Source organism: Haliaeetus leucocephalus, unplaced genomic scaffold (assembly GCF_000737465.1).
Source record: "Haliaeetus leucocephalus isolate CR32 unplaced genomic scaffold, Haliaeetus_leucocephalus-4.0 Scaffold162, whole genome shotgun sequence".
Classification (NCBI taxonomy): Eukaryota; Metazoa; Chordata; class Aves; order Accipitriformes; family Accipitridae; genus Haliaeetus; species Haliaeetus leucocephalus.
Genome location: NW_010972598.1, coordinates 12,624,259 through 12,638,843, shown reverse-complemented (window position 1 = coordinate 12,638,843; position 14,585 = coordinate 12,624,259). Strand labels below are relative to the sequence as shown.

Sequence of the window (14,585 nt, the reverse complement as noted above, 5' to 3'; positions counted from 1 at the left end):
CTAGGCCTCAAAGGTGAAAGGTCTTGTAAATCATTACTAATCTGCTGAGCCATGCGCACTGCCAAGTAATTCCTTAAGCCTTTGTGTAGGCTTTGGATGTCCTTCGTGTGACCCCAGCCTGGAGAACTGTATATGCTTCCAGTTTTAAAAGTTAAGTTGGTTTTTTGGTTTTTTTTTTGGTTTTTTTTGTTTTTTTTTGGTTTTTTTTGTCTCGGACTCTGCACAAATCGCGTGGTGTTCCCGTGCCTGAGACTCAGCTCCCATCACAACGACCCATCTCTCGGGTGCAGCAGCAGTTGGCAGGTCCCTCTGCTTGGAACTGGGGAAAGCTGTACGCGATCTATAGTCGGTGACTAATAGAAATATAAGAATAGAAATTAACGGAACTGGACCTGCCACTCAGCTGTGTATTTCTGACTGTGAGCTGCCAGATCACTTATTACGCTAGTTGTAACTGCGGCGGACAGATAGGTTTTACGTGGCTTGAGTTCCAGGTTGGTCTCCTCGGTTAACCCAGGACCCCTGTCTGGAGATCCGTACAGCAGATGAATCCATCCAGCAGCTGAACCACAGGCAGCAAGCGGATGAGAGCTGTGCGCTGGCTGGCTCGGTGCGATTCCCAAGCCTCCTATAAGGCTCCCAAGAGATACGGTACGAGAACTGGGTTATTGCATGTCCGGCCACTCCTCTGCGCTCATGTCCAGCACTCTTCTGCTGCAGAACTGCTTGTGCGAAAAAGGCTCCTAAATCCAAGCAGGAAAACTGCAGAGAACTAAGATGTCTCTCTTTGTTCTCTGCCCATGTATAGGGATGTGAGAAACGTATGTCTATGCATACCATAAGTCTTAGCAGATAAAGATCTCCTTTCATCCAGCACTCTTAGCCTTTTGTATTATGTGGCGGTTGTTTTAAGGTGCCTCAGGGTGATACTTTCTGGGCTACAACTTACCTGCAGCCACATGCCATAAATAAGAGCCGTAAAGAAAGGATGCTTCATTCCCAGGCAGGGGTAACTCCGCTTCTGTCTGTGTCTTCCAGCAACCACTGGTGAGGCTGAAAGGGGGAGCCAACACTGGCGAAGGACGAGTTGAAGTGCTGAAAAACGGGGAGTGGGGAACGGTTTGCGACGATAACTGGAACCTGGTGTCGGCCAGCGTGGTGTGCCGAGAGCTGGGCTTCGGGAGTGCCAAGGAAGCAATAACGGGCGCGAGACTCGGGCAAGGTAAGAGCCATGAGAGCTCCGGGGACCGTTCGTGCCTTGTCCACCTCCAAGAACCCTTTCATGATTCAGGGTAGAGCATGTTTTTACTGGGATGTTTGTTTTGGGGACCAGGAATTTATTCTCTGCCCTTAATAAGTCTCTTGAGTCCAGGAGCTTGAGGCTGAACTGGAATATGTGACTTAAAAAGATGTTCGGGATTCCTTGAAAGAAGTCTAGTGATGATGAGTTTAACCTTTCCCTCAGACTGTTCCAGTAATTATTTCTTTATCAACACATCTGTTGCTCTCAAATTCTCTTTAGGAGTTCTCTAGATCCACATCATGGTGTAATGGATTACTAGAAGGTTCCTGGCAAAAATGCGTCCCAGATCTAGACTTCAAACACGCTCCAATTTAAGACCAGAACATTAATTTAGCCCATTTATAAATAGAAGGGCATTTGAACAGTTCAGAGCCAGGTTTGGGTTTGGATTTCCTGTATTTGGGAGTTGGTTTAAATCCCAAACTGTGGTAAATGGTAACTCAAAGCCTAACGTACGCCCTCTCAAACCACCTTCTGATTCACACACCTTGCTCCCATAGTGTAAACCCTAAAGAAAACGACACCAAACCAAATCCTTTATTGTGCGACTAAATGAACGGGTGAAATTTCTTCAGCCCAGCGTGGCTTGGAGAAGGGGAGGGAAAGGAACACGTGTAAAGCACAGCGGTGGTATCCAGAATGTGGAAAGTTTTAAAATGTGACCTGTCCGTTGGCTTTGCCCAAAAAATCTTGCGGTGGGATGCAGGGAGCTGCTGATGTGTTTAGCTGCATCTAGGAAACAGCGTAATCATCATGGGGAGGGAAGTAGCTGCCACGTGAGGGGGGAGAACATGTCGTTCCCGGCCATCTCCCGCAGCCGCAGTCTGGAAACTCTTAACAGCGGCTGCCGATTCCCACACGCTTTCCTTTCTTTTAATGTTAAACACTGGCAATCAATCAGTGCTCCCTGTCGAAACCGTCTTCTGGGACGACAAGCGCTTGGTAACTCCCTTCGGCAGCCGGATCATCACGTTGTGGTAGGAAAAGGAGCTCTTTTGACCCAAACTCACCTCCCCGCTCCCGTTGCACAGGGGAGTCTCACAGCTGTTAAACTCTGTGTCCGTGTGCGTGCTCACGCTTCACTTTGTTACGGCTGCAGCTCGGTGAATTTGTGCGTTCAAAGACTAATTTGGGTCTCATCATTGCTGTGTTGGAGACTTAATTTCACAGGGTAAAACGCATAAAGACGGGCTACATGTTAAATCAGCGTGCAGTGTCTAGAAGTTCCAGTTAAGAAAAAGTGACCTGTGGGAGATGAGTGCCTACCACAAGGAGTTCAGGGTACGGAGAGGATGATTTATTCCCCCTTTTATAAATTGGCAACTGAGACCCAGACAAAACAATTTACCCTTATTCACACAAGAGTCTGTTGAAAGGAAGATACTGAGCCCAGATGTCCTGAATGTGTTGTCCACTGCAACATCCCTGGAGGGAGAATATAGAAAAATGCTTCAAGCAGTAGGTGAACGTGTATGTTGGATATACAGTCGTAATCCTGTTCGTCTGCTAAAGGGAAGGGCATAGAAAGAAATATAATTTTTATCACCATATTTCAGCACATACAGCAATGCAGTTTGGCTGCGTTTCAGCGCCCGGGACAGCAGCACTTACTGCCTCCATGTGCTGTAAAAAATTTCCCCAAGAAGAGCAAATGTGCCAGGGTTACGTGGATCAGCGCCGTGGCCCTGCCCTCTTGCTTTGTCATTTCATTGGTATGGCTTTGTCGGGCTATTTCAGTGGAGAACGTCAGATGGGATCCATCCTGCATTCTTGGTGCATCACCCTCCAATTCTGGTCAGCGTCAAGGCATTCCTCCTACTCAAAATGTTCGGTGGCTTGCAGAATGATTAGGTCAGTGTCACCATTTCCAGATGTAGACCACAAACAGGAATTTAATAAGAGAGAAGCAAAAAAGGCTAGATACACATTTCCCCAGCCACCTCAGCCTAGGAGTCTACTCCCACATTGTATAGATATTGTGTGATGGGTGGATACAGGGCTGGCCGAAGTGCTAAGGTGCAAAAGGTGGCCAGAGCCAAATTAATTCTGTGGATGAGATTGAACCCAATACATTTACATCTCTGCCTTTGTTGTTCTTGCTGCTGTTGTCAGAAGAAGGCTCCAGGGTACATCCTGACTCATTCCACCACACAATTGTGGAAGTATGCTAGAGAACATTTTTTTCTTTTTTTCTTTTTTTTTCTGTTTTCCCTGTGCCTCAGCAGAAGTCTGAGAAGGTGAGGGGTTCAGCAGACAGATCATTAAACTGTCACCCACGGTTAGGTCTCTGAGTCACAGATGTGCTGGCTGCCACATAGAGTTAGAAAGGCTCCAGATGGCAGTGGGAAGAGGTTTTTAAGCAAAAGGATCCCACCTACCGTTAATAAACCAATTACCTTTTCCTGCCTTCCAGAGTCAGCCCTTTGCTTTGAACTAAAAGGAGCAGGCTTGAAGTTGCGTAAAATTTTCCTTTCTAGAGGAGTGAGCAAAAAAGGGTCCGTGGTGAGGCAGTGCATGCCCGGGAGGTTGCTGATCAGAGCCCAGGTGGCAGTTCTGCCACTAACTGGGCAATTTGTGTCATCTCTGGGTACAGACGAAGAAACGGAGCCAGCAGGCAGGTTGTCACATCCATGGAGTCTGTTCTCTGCTGATTTGAATGCTTTGAGACAGGTACAGCTCTCTGGTTCTGCGGAGCCCTCCTCGCTCGCGCTATGATGAGAATAGTGTTGCAGGAATGAAGAAGCAATAGTCGCTGTCAGAAATGGTAAGAAAATAGTTGCTTTTCTACCTCCATTACCCAGATCGGTCAGCCTGGCCTCCGGCAGCCTACCGTTGTGTACTATGCGTACCAACAAGGCGAGCTCCAAACTGAACTCCTGTATCTGGTGTTGGTCAACCTCTTCCAGCTGATGGAAAGGGCTGCTGGAGGGTGCTGGTGGGTGGATGCTGCTTTCCTGGAAACTTCTTTGGCTTTTGCCTTGCCTCGCTGCCATCGTCACGCCGCTCCTGGCTGCTGACCAGAAATGGGCACACCTGCAGCTCCGACAGAAGCACCTGGCCGAGGGCTGCAGTGAAGCAAAGCACCTGCAGGTCGGAGCCCAGGGTCTGCCAGCGTTTTGGTTACGCCAAGTCCAGACAGCATATTGATAACAAAGTTCAGGAGTGTTTTTATTCTCAGCCTCCCATCTCAAAGCTTCCTAGAAACTGCGGGAGACCGCAGATTCTACATCTGCTACTTGCAAGGGATGTCCTGTCAAAACTGCTCAGTGTGTTTCCATCAGCAGTTACTCATGGATTATATGGGCTCCAAGAAAGACTAGTTGTTCTCCTGTGATGAAGATCATCTGATGGAACCTCTGATTTCATCCCCACCAAATTTCTTTCTAACCAGCTTCGGGCTCAGTTTGGAAACAGGACCCGAGAGCTTTGCAGGCAGGATTATTGCCTTCTCATATGTGTGTGTCTCTTTGGTAGAAATGACAGTTGTCTGCTGCCACTTGTCCAGGGAGGAACCAAATGATTCAATTTGGCTCCCAACACCTTGAGACCATTCTCTGCAGCATGAAATGATGTTCACTCTCTTTTCCATCAGTGGTGTTGGAGTCTGCAACACACACCTGCCCCAGAGTTGTTTTACTGACTTCTCGCGTATCCCTGTGGTGTTACATTTTGTTGTCCCACCAAACGTGTCTATGTCTCATTTAAATGTCAGGGCTTGATTTGGAGCAGATTCCAGCACACAGAACCCAGCCAAAAGGTCATAATTTGTGAATTCCTACAGCTGAAGTTTGTAGATTATGTAACAATGGAAACTTGGCTTTTTCTGTGATTCTTGTGTGCTTGAGTCCCAGAGACTACTGGAAAGAATTTAATGGTAAAATTATTAATAATAATCTTGCAGCTTTTTGTTTTATTTTTACAAGAAATCACTGGAATTTTTTCAGGGTTACCGTGTTTTGAATGCTAGAGGCCAGTGCGATGTCTGCAACGTATTAATAAACTGTTATTGGATATTTCTTCACCACACAGTAGCATGGGCAGAAGTAAGGACTCTTTTCTTTTCTTCTTTTCTTCCCCAAGGCATGGGTCCAATTCATCTAAACGAAATTGACTGTACGGGCTTTGAAAAATCAGTCACAGACTGCAAGTTCAACATGGAGTCGCAGGGCTGTAACCATGAAGAAGATGCTGCTGTGAGGTGCAACGTTCCAGCGATGGGTTTCCAGAATCAGGTGAGAAGCTGAGTGAGCATGGCGACGTGTTTTCATCCTGGAGCATCATCTGCCCTCCCTTGCTATGCAGTGCAGGGCATCTGGGTAGGAATCATTTCACCTAAGCTGTGCCTATTCGATTTAGCTTTTAACACCTGCGTTGTATTAGGAGGGGAAATAAGGGTGATGCTCCCTTTTTTGTACTGAGCTTTGAGCATCCCTAAGCATGACGGGGGCCTTAAATGGGTGAAGTGCCACTTCAGCTGCAACCTGTGCAGTCCAGTGGCCCTGTAAAGCTGGTCCATGTCCCTGTTGTGATGGGATCTTGATTGGGTCTCGTGGCGGTGGTACCCGGGCGGCTGCTAGCATGGGTCCTGCTGTCATCTTTGCCACGTGGGGCTTAAAAAACTAACAGCATGAAGCGGACGCAGGGTTTTCTGAGTAAATGCTCCTCCTGCCAAAGGTCCAAAGGGAGCGGAGGGGGAAACTTTTGTAGGGAGTGTGTTACTCTCTTGCAGCTGGTACAGGCCACTTTCAGATGCTGGGCTTGGCTAGACTGATTTCTGTCCACGGTGGGAGATAAAGAACCAAACTGCATCAACTGCCCCACTAGCAGCTGACCCGAGGTTTCTGGGCTCGGTGACTTTAACCGCAAGCCTTGAGGAGACCCTGAGCGTTGCTTGCCCAACTGTTGCGTCTTCCCTCTGAAGTTTGCTATGAGGTTTATTGATGTACGAGTTTTTATGCCCTGCAGCTGCGTCTGAGCGGCGGCCGCAACCCTTACGAGGGCCGGGTGGAGGTCCTGGCAGAGCGCAACGGGACTCTGAAGTGGGGCACCGTCTGCAGCGAGAACTGGAGCACTGTGGAAGCCATGGTGGTGTGTCGGCAGCTGGGCTTGGGGTTCGCCAGCCATGCCTTCCAGGTGAGTTCCCGTGCGTGTGTTTCGGTCGTGACAACTCGTGTGGTTGGGTCGGGGCTACTGGAGGAGGAAGGCTTATTTAAAAAAAAAAAACAAACCCCAAACCACAAACCACAGTGTTCGGCTTCAAAGCATTCGCTGGAGAGACCCTGAAGGCTAAACCTCATTGTACAACAGCCTTTGGGGGAAATTCAGAGCAGAAGGAGCTGTTGCAGCTCTGGGCAAAGCTGCTGTTTTCATACTGCTCAGGGCTCAGATGTCCTGGGAAGCCTGACTCCCTTAGCCCTGCTTGGGCTGGTGGTTACGTGCAGTTTCTTGTCCCTCCCTGAGTCGGGGGGGAGCTGAACTCCACAAGCTGACTGAAGTGTGGAAGCCAAGTTTAACCTGGTGTCAAATCACTTGAAAACAATTTGATTTTGCTCCTGTAGTTACTTTTCAGTGCAGCGTGTACATTATTGTGCAGTGGAGCTGTATCCTAGCTCCCCAAATTGTTTGTTTTTCTTGCTCCTCTAATGACAAATGCCCTAAGCCCTTCCTGCTTGCACACGACTAAGACTGGCACTTAATAAAGGGATAAAAACTACCAACTAACAAGCTTGGGATAACCACAAAGGAATAAAGTGTTCTTTCCCAGCGAAGCTCTTTGGCGCAGTGAATGGCAGCCTGCTGTGCTGGCTGGAGGAAAGCAAGCAGCAACCGTAAGAGCTGGAAGAAGGGAGGGCAACAGCTTCCCACCCAGTTCCCAGATGGATAAAAGGCATCAGGTGTAAGTAGTTGGCGTTGGCCAATAGTCCTGGTGCAAGATACTCTTCTGTACTGATGCATCCCTCGAGGATCACAAGGTGGAAGAGGGGCAGGCAGGCTTAGGTGTAATGGTAGATTTTGAAAGGGAATATATAACCTCTGGGCCTTTATTGCAGTTCACAGACACTGGGAAAATGGGGATTTGGGCTCCTAAAATAATCTGGTTTCTCCCTAAGACAAAGTAATCCCCTGCCAGAGCTTGCTGTCTTGCTGTGCTCTGGAAATGCAGCCCCTTTGAGGCATTTCAGCTGAGACTCAACAATCTCCAGCAGCTTTGGGGAAACTTAGGCTCAAATGGCCACTGAATAAATAAACTTCATGTGTGTTTATATAGATGGAAACCCGCACTCAGAAAACAGCCTTAGATCAGTTCTGGAAAGAAAACTATTTTCCCCAAACAATTTCCGGAAATTGAAAACTTGGGCAAACAAGTAAAACGTGGTTGGAGAGAGCAGAGGCTGTCCCCATTCTCCAGCCCTGGGGTCCGGTCATCTCTGCTGTATTTTCCTGCCGTGTCTGGCCCGCTCGGCATTCAGATGCAACCGGCTCTGCTGGGCTGCAGCGATAAACCCAGTGAGAATTAGCGTATCTGCTGACTGCCTGCTGGTTTTGTGCAGGGAGGAACAATAAGGTCTTGAAATGACTAATAGCCTCAGCATCCTCGGGGCTGGTGGTTGCTTACTGAGAAAGCAGGAGAGACCGTAGGCAAAAATGGAGAGTTAAAACTCTGCCTGGAGAGTGCAGTCCTGCCACGAGTTTGTCTTTAAGGAGTGACCAAGCCAGGATCCAGGAGGACACGCCAGGCTTCTGGGCAGGCGGATCCCAACCAACTTAACTGTTATCCGTGGCCAGAGAGGGGATCTACATGTCCCTGAGGGGGATGCTGGGGTCAGATACCCAGGAGGGAGAAGACTGGAGCTGCCCGCGCTGCTGTTGTAGCAATCCCCCTGTGCAAGCTGGTTCCACCAGCTGATTTGCTTCCGTAGCTGCCAAGCAGAGCACAAGAGCTGAGGATAGCCACGTCCCTTGAACACTGGCCTTTCCAACTGCCTGGCTCTATTGACATAGCCCTGAGAGTCCGGCAAGAAACAAGACATTTTTTCCTTTAGCTGAGACTGCTGGTATTTAGAACAGAAAAGGCCCTTATGCACATCCCGGCTGCACCAGCTACATGAGCATAAAGCTACACTGTGTAGAACAGGGCAGCCCTGTGTGCGGGTGTGCAAAGAGTGTTGCTAACAGGGTTAACAAACAGCCTGTTGCAATGGAAGCAATGGTACAGATGGGTTTTCTTTTCCTGGAAACATGCTCCCAGTTTTGACACTAACAGATCTGATTTTTTTCTTCTTCTTCTTCTTTCTTCCCTCTCTTTCTCCCAAGCTTTGCAGTTGCAGCTTCATCAGGGTTTAGTGCGCTTAGTTCTGTGAGTGGTCTTACATTGTGAGTTAATTTTCTGTCATTCCCACAAGTTTTGTAAAAGTGGGTGATGAAGATGAGTAGTGAGGAGGGTTTGAACATCTGTGAATGCCCCCTCAGAACCAAGAGATGCAGACCCTGGGTTAGCAGACCCCGTTGGTCCTGGTACTCCTCAAATGCCTTGTTTCCACTGCCATTCCCAGCATGGCTGTTAATTCTGCCTCCCCTCCTTGTGCAAGCAGGCACTCTGGCATTACTTGTGGTCCTCCCAAGTGCACAGATGTCACAAGACAGATGTGGTTTAATTGCCAGGCATCTCTCCCAAAGGCACAGCCTAGATGACTTAAAACATCCCGAGGATGAATTCATCAGCTGGATGGGCAGAGCAGGGTGGAAAAGTGAGTTTACAGCTGGATTAAAAACAAGCATAGATTTTAACAAGCTCAGAAACAAGGAGAGAGATTTGCTTAACACTGGTCAGATGTTCGGGGCAGGGAACATGGTCAATATGGATTTTAATTCCAGTCCTAGCCTTCTACTTAGACTTGGGCTCATTCCCTGAGCTACTCTGCTTTAGCATCCTTTGGCAAGATCTGCCTCCTTGATAGTGTGGGCTCTTGCATTGATCTTCCCTGAAGGGAGAATGCAAGTTACAGGGCACCCAGCAGTCCACTAAACAGTGAACAGTATGTGAAGGGCCTTTTTCTGCTTTTCTGCCCAGGAAACCTGGTACTGGCACGGAGACATCACTGCTGACAGCGTGGTCATGAGTGGTGTCAAGTGTTCGGGGACAGAGATGTCCCTGGCCCACTGTCGTCACGACGGAGCCGATGTCTCCTGTCCCAGAGGAGGTGGTCGTTTTGGTGCTGGTGTGTCCTGCTCGGAGAGTGAGTAACTCGGGTTTTGTTTCATTTTGGCATAAGTGTTTGCCCTGAGATATGCAGGAGAAATGGAGCGGTCCGTGCTATGCCTTGGATACATCAGAACAGTGGCAAACTGCTGTTGATGGGGCTGAGAAATTCAGTGCAAGGAAGGGACTGGCCTCCACCTCTGACAGACACTTGTGGGGGGTGGGTTTTGTTTTTTTTTAGCAGCCCATCAGTTAATTTTAAACCTTCCTTCCCTCCTGCCAGCTGCCCCTGACCTGGTGCTCAACGCCGAGCTGGTGGAGCAGACAGCCTACCTGGAAGACCGCCCTATGTTCATGCTGCAGTGTGCGCTCGAGGAGAACTGCCTGGCCAGCTCGGCCGTCAACACCTCCATCACCTCTGGGTACCGCCGCCTGCTGCGCTTCTCCTCCCAGATCCACAACAACGGCCAGTCCGACTTTCGCCCCAAGAACGGCCGCCACGCCTGGGTCTGGCACGACTGTCACCGGTGAGTGCCGCCAAGATGGTTTTGCGCGGTCGGTGTTTCCTTCCATCCCTTTCTGCTGCCCCGGGGGGGACTGTTTTACCGTGGGAGTACAGGGCTGAAACCACGGCTGTGGACGTGTGTTAGGGCAGCTGTGATCATCCGACAGCAGAGAAACCAGCTTATTACAGTAGGAATTATAGTTAAGAACTGGTACTGAATAAGACAGATGTGGAGCTCTCATTGGGAAAGATGTATATGCGAGGGCAGTATATACATGGGAGTATGCGTATATACGGACAGAATGAAGTGTGTGCCTATGTCCCCGCTGGGTGCAGAAAGATGCAGCCATCTCTGCTACTTTCCTCACCTGGGAAAGGACTCAAGAACATGGTGTAATTCTGCATTTTTTTTTAAATGCCTCTCGACTCCACTTAAACTGTGTACAGCTGGGAGATTGGTTTGTGCTTATTTTTGACAAACAGTAAACTCGCCCCCATAAATGCATCGTTTTTCAGGGGGAAGCTGACAGTTTCAGCCAAAGTAAACCAGGGAGAGGAAAGAGAACTGGAACCAAGCCATCCAGATGCTTTGCTTCTGAAATGATGGCCTGTTACAAGGTTGATTTTCTCTAATTTGGGGTAAAAGGGAGCTAAGTAACTCAGTGCACAGCTCTCGTCCTGCCACTGTTGTGAGACTTTTCCCTTGTGAAAACATTAGAGCAGTAAATTCTCAAATCTAACAGCCCTGCAGTCTTCATAAATGGTGTGAGCGAGACGAGACGTGTAGGTAGCACTGCGTCAGCGTCGCGATGCTGCGGTGCTACTGGTCCGAAGCTTCAGATCGCGGTGTGGGGCAAATGTTGGCCGCTTACCCTGCAGACAGGTTGGTTTGTAATGTTTGCAGTCGGAGGCGCAAGCAGAGCCGAAACCTTGGCAGCACAGAACCCAAGGTAAATAGGCAATGGTATGTTTAGGGAGGAGGAAACCCGGACCGGTGCGGTGTGAGTACCTGCCTTTCTGGCCCGGTTGGGAAGGGGCTGGGGGAATACGTGGGTACCGCAAGGCTTTGAGCACGTCGCAGGCTGGTTAAAAAGGAGGGCACTTGGAGCAATTTGGGAGAGGCTGCGTAAGTGAGGTGAGACTGGGAAAGGATCAGGAAGAGGCCAAGAACCATCTGCGTGCTTTAAACTGGATTCTGTTTATACGGAGGAGGATGAACTCAATTCCTTTTCAATCTTTCCAGTCTGTAAACACCAGAATGTAAACACCTCTTTGAATGATTCAGACATATTTCAGAAACTGAGTCAGACTTGAGAACCTCAAACTTTTATCAGAGGCAGCCAAATGAGACAGCCTTAAAGTCAACAGCTCAGCCACTGCAGAATGCCTCTTCTTTCCTAGCTGCCTCACTCCATCACTAGGAGCTTGTTTAGTTGGCTTTTGATGTGGAAGCAGAACAAAAATGGGAAAAACCTGTAGCAGGGAGTGAGAAGTGATTAACTTCTGGCAGGTGGCAATTTTTAAATTTTGTTTTTTAAGGGAAAGGCAGGAGGAGGTAAGAAGAAACCCACTCTCCAGAGGAAAAATTTCCTCCCCTTCCCTCTTCACTCCTTTACAGATAAAGGAGTGTGCACAGTGATGCTGCAATAATGGTGGTTGGAAGTTTTTAAGACATGATTATTTTTACAGCTGGAAAGGAGAGGATTTCTGCACTTTTTTCCTTTTCTTTTTTTTTCAACTCCAGAGCAATGGCTTTTGAATTAGGGCCTGTCTGCACAGTTGCCTCACTCCTCGGAGTCGAGCTATGCAGATGACCTCTGCTGTGTCTCAGCGCAGTGTTCCCAAAGTTGGGGTACACATACAGCGATTTCTCGGCACCCACGGTTGCTCTCCTGTTGCCCGCCACGTGCTCGTGCTGTGGGTTTACTCCCGATTCCAAAGCTGAGATCAAATTCAATGTGTTGCATCAGCATGACCGCATTTATGTGCCCAGCCCCGACCACACGGAGCACACGACTGTTTTATCAGGTATTTCCATCTGCTTCCTGTTCTGCTCGTCCCACGGACTTCAACGGGACCGAAGCACAGGCTTAATTTTTTGCTGAAGCAGCAGTGTGGCTTAGAAAAAGGCAATGTTCCCGAGTTCAACATCACCCAAACCCTGCTGTGGTCTAACTCGGCTAGTTAGGGGTCTGCAGCACAGACCGCATGCTCGCTCTGAACTGTTGCTGCGCCCAACAGTGCTGGAGCGTTCCCGATAGCAGCCCAGGCTGAGTTGACACTAACACTTCCCCGTTTAAAATTATGAAATGTATCATGTGTGAACCCAGCTGTCAGGTTGTTTAGATTTGAGCGGAGGGAGTGCTGAGAGAAGCTGGTTCCATCTGTTGTTAGTTTTCTGCCAATAAATTTACATTTTGCTTCTTAAAAATAAATAAATAAAAATAGCCGGGTTGCTGCTCTGGGTACACCCAGCTCTCTTTGCAGCCTGTTGTTAAGGAGCAGGTGAAATATTTCTCATTCTGGTAAGCGGCAGGGCCACTAGAAATGATGACCCGACTGATGATGGCTTTGATTTTTCCCTCCTTTGCCGTTATAAAACACAGCGTGCTCCGATGAAGGCTGGGGCAACGCTTTCCCCTGGAAGAGCTTTAGCGCTTGATGTGTAAACAAATACCCGGGCCAGGAGCCAGCACGAAGGCAGCATGGGCGACGGTGCCATGTAGGATTATGCCCAGGGGAATATTTCCCAGCTGCGGTTTCTGACTCTACATCCTGTAGTGCCGCTTGGTCCGCGGCACTTCACGTGTTGTCGTGTATTTACCCCCGCGGCCACGGGGCTGGGAGGTGGAATGCCTGGCCTGAGGGATGCAACAGCACAGAGAATCGAGTCTGGGCTACTCGCGTCCAAGTTGTTGTGCCCGAGCTGCTGGACCAGACCGTGCAGCCCTTCAGAGCCGGTACTTAAAGAGGTGTCTGTTTTCCCTAAAGAGAATTCTCCCCGTCTGTGCCTTGCAGGCATTACCACAGCATGGAGGTTTTTACCCACTATGATCTGTTGAACCTCAACGGAACCAAGGTGGCTGAAGGACACAAAGCCAGTTTCTGCCTGGAAGACACCGAATGCGAAGCAGGTATATTTGCCAGAGCCCTTTGTGCTGGGAATTTATCGCTGTCCCCATACAGGTGACTGGCTTCAAAGATGCTGTCAAAGTCCTGAGCAGGGCTGGAATGTGGCCTGACAGGAGCCAGAAAACCAGTCCCGAGGTTATGGAGTGGTCTCTACAGGTATAAAAGAAGCCCCGAAGGCCCTATATGCTGAGGTCTCCTTACATCCTTATTCTGAGCTGCTCTGAAAACCCAAGTGTGCGGTTTCTGGTGCCTGTAAAGTGAGAAATTCCAAAACATGCCTCGGGGTGATGAGGTGTGGAAGGAGGCAGCTCCTCCCGTATGTGTATTTCAATACAAGACGTTGAGCAAGGCACTGTTGTATTAAATCTCATCCAAAATACTGTGCCTGTAGCTTATCATAATCTATGGGCGTTGGAGAACAACTAGCCCTTGCTCTGATGTGCCTGAGGGTGGGAGTGTAACACTTTGTGCCTTTAACTGTTATCGTTTAGATGTGCAAAAACAGTACGAATGCGCCAATTTTGGTGAACAAGGAATCACAGTTGGATGCTGGGACGTGTACCGTCATGACATCGACTGCCAGTGGATCGATATTACTGATGTCCCACCAGGCGATTACCTCTTCCAGGTATGGGAGAAAAAAGGGATTTGAGACATTTTTGAGAAATTTGCTGTTGCTTTTATCTTATCCATTAGGGATGTCAAAGATGTAACTGACTGGTTTATTTGTACACCTCCTACAGTGCTATAAACTTCCAATTACAAAGAGATTATATTCCCAGGATACCTAAAAGATAAAGAATTACCAAACAGGACAACGAAGTGTTACCAGATCACATATTTCCCTGAGTGAAAAATCAGGGCCAATAACCACAGTTTAGGGATGATAGTCCTAAGAAATCCACGTGCAGCTAATACTTGATGGTCCTACACAATCCACGTGCAGCTACTGTTGTTAACACACTGTGTTACATGTCACATTATATATATGCACAGCATCCCACTGTTGTCTTGATCTAAGCTTTTGAGCTGTTTGTAAGCAACACTCGCTGCACTTGCGGATTAAATAGCGCTATTCTTGTGGTGTTTGCATGAGGAGTTAAGATTATGCCTACAGTCTGTTTTGTGCAAGTGGGTGGAGTGGGGGAAATTCTTTGGTTCTAAAACCAGCCACTTAAACTGGAGAGGAGTGAAGGGAAGAGGAATTATTTTTGTCTGCATTGCTATCGTGTGAAATGTAGAGAAGGTGTTTGAGGGTGTATCTTGGTGGGAAGGTGTGATCTTGATCTGGCTTTAATCAAGTAGTTTCTGTCTCCTTGCAAAATGAGTTAGGTTTTTCCTGTTAAAAAAAAAAAAAGTATTATGGTGTAATGAAAAAGCTGATTCTGTTTCAGTCTGACTAGTAAGTGTTATATCCAGTCCACCTTTAAATAACTTTATGCTGT

The 14,585-nt window shown here is 48.3% G+C and overlaps 1 protein-coding gene across 1 annotated transcript in view; it reads left to right on the top strand.

Annotated features, from left to right (window-relative positions):
• LOXL2 (lysyl oxidase-like 2) overlaps nt 1-14,585 on the top strand; it is a 41,444-nt gene that overhangs the window by 24,981 nt on the left and 1,878 nt on the right. The window contains exons 5-11 of the mRNA XM_010562807.1: nt 1,039-1,222; nt 5,384-5,535; nt 6,269-6,436; nt 9,375-9,540; nt 9,787-10,030; nt 13,027-13,142; nt 13,632-13,768. Of these exons, the coding sequence (XP_010561109.1) occupies nt 1,039-1,222; nt 5,384-5,535; nt 6,269-6,436; nt 9,375-9,540; nt 9,787-10,030; nt 13,027-13,142; nt 13,632-13,768 (1,167 nt within the window). The remainder of the gene's footprint in view (nt 1-1,038; nt 1,223-5,383; nt 5,536-6,268; nt 6,437-9,374; nt 9,541-9,786; nt 10,031-13,026; nt 13,143-13,631; nt 13,769-14,585) is intronic.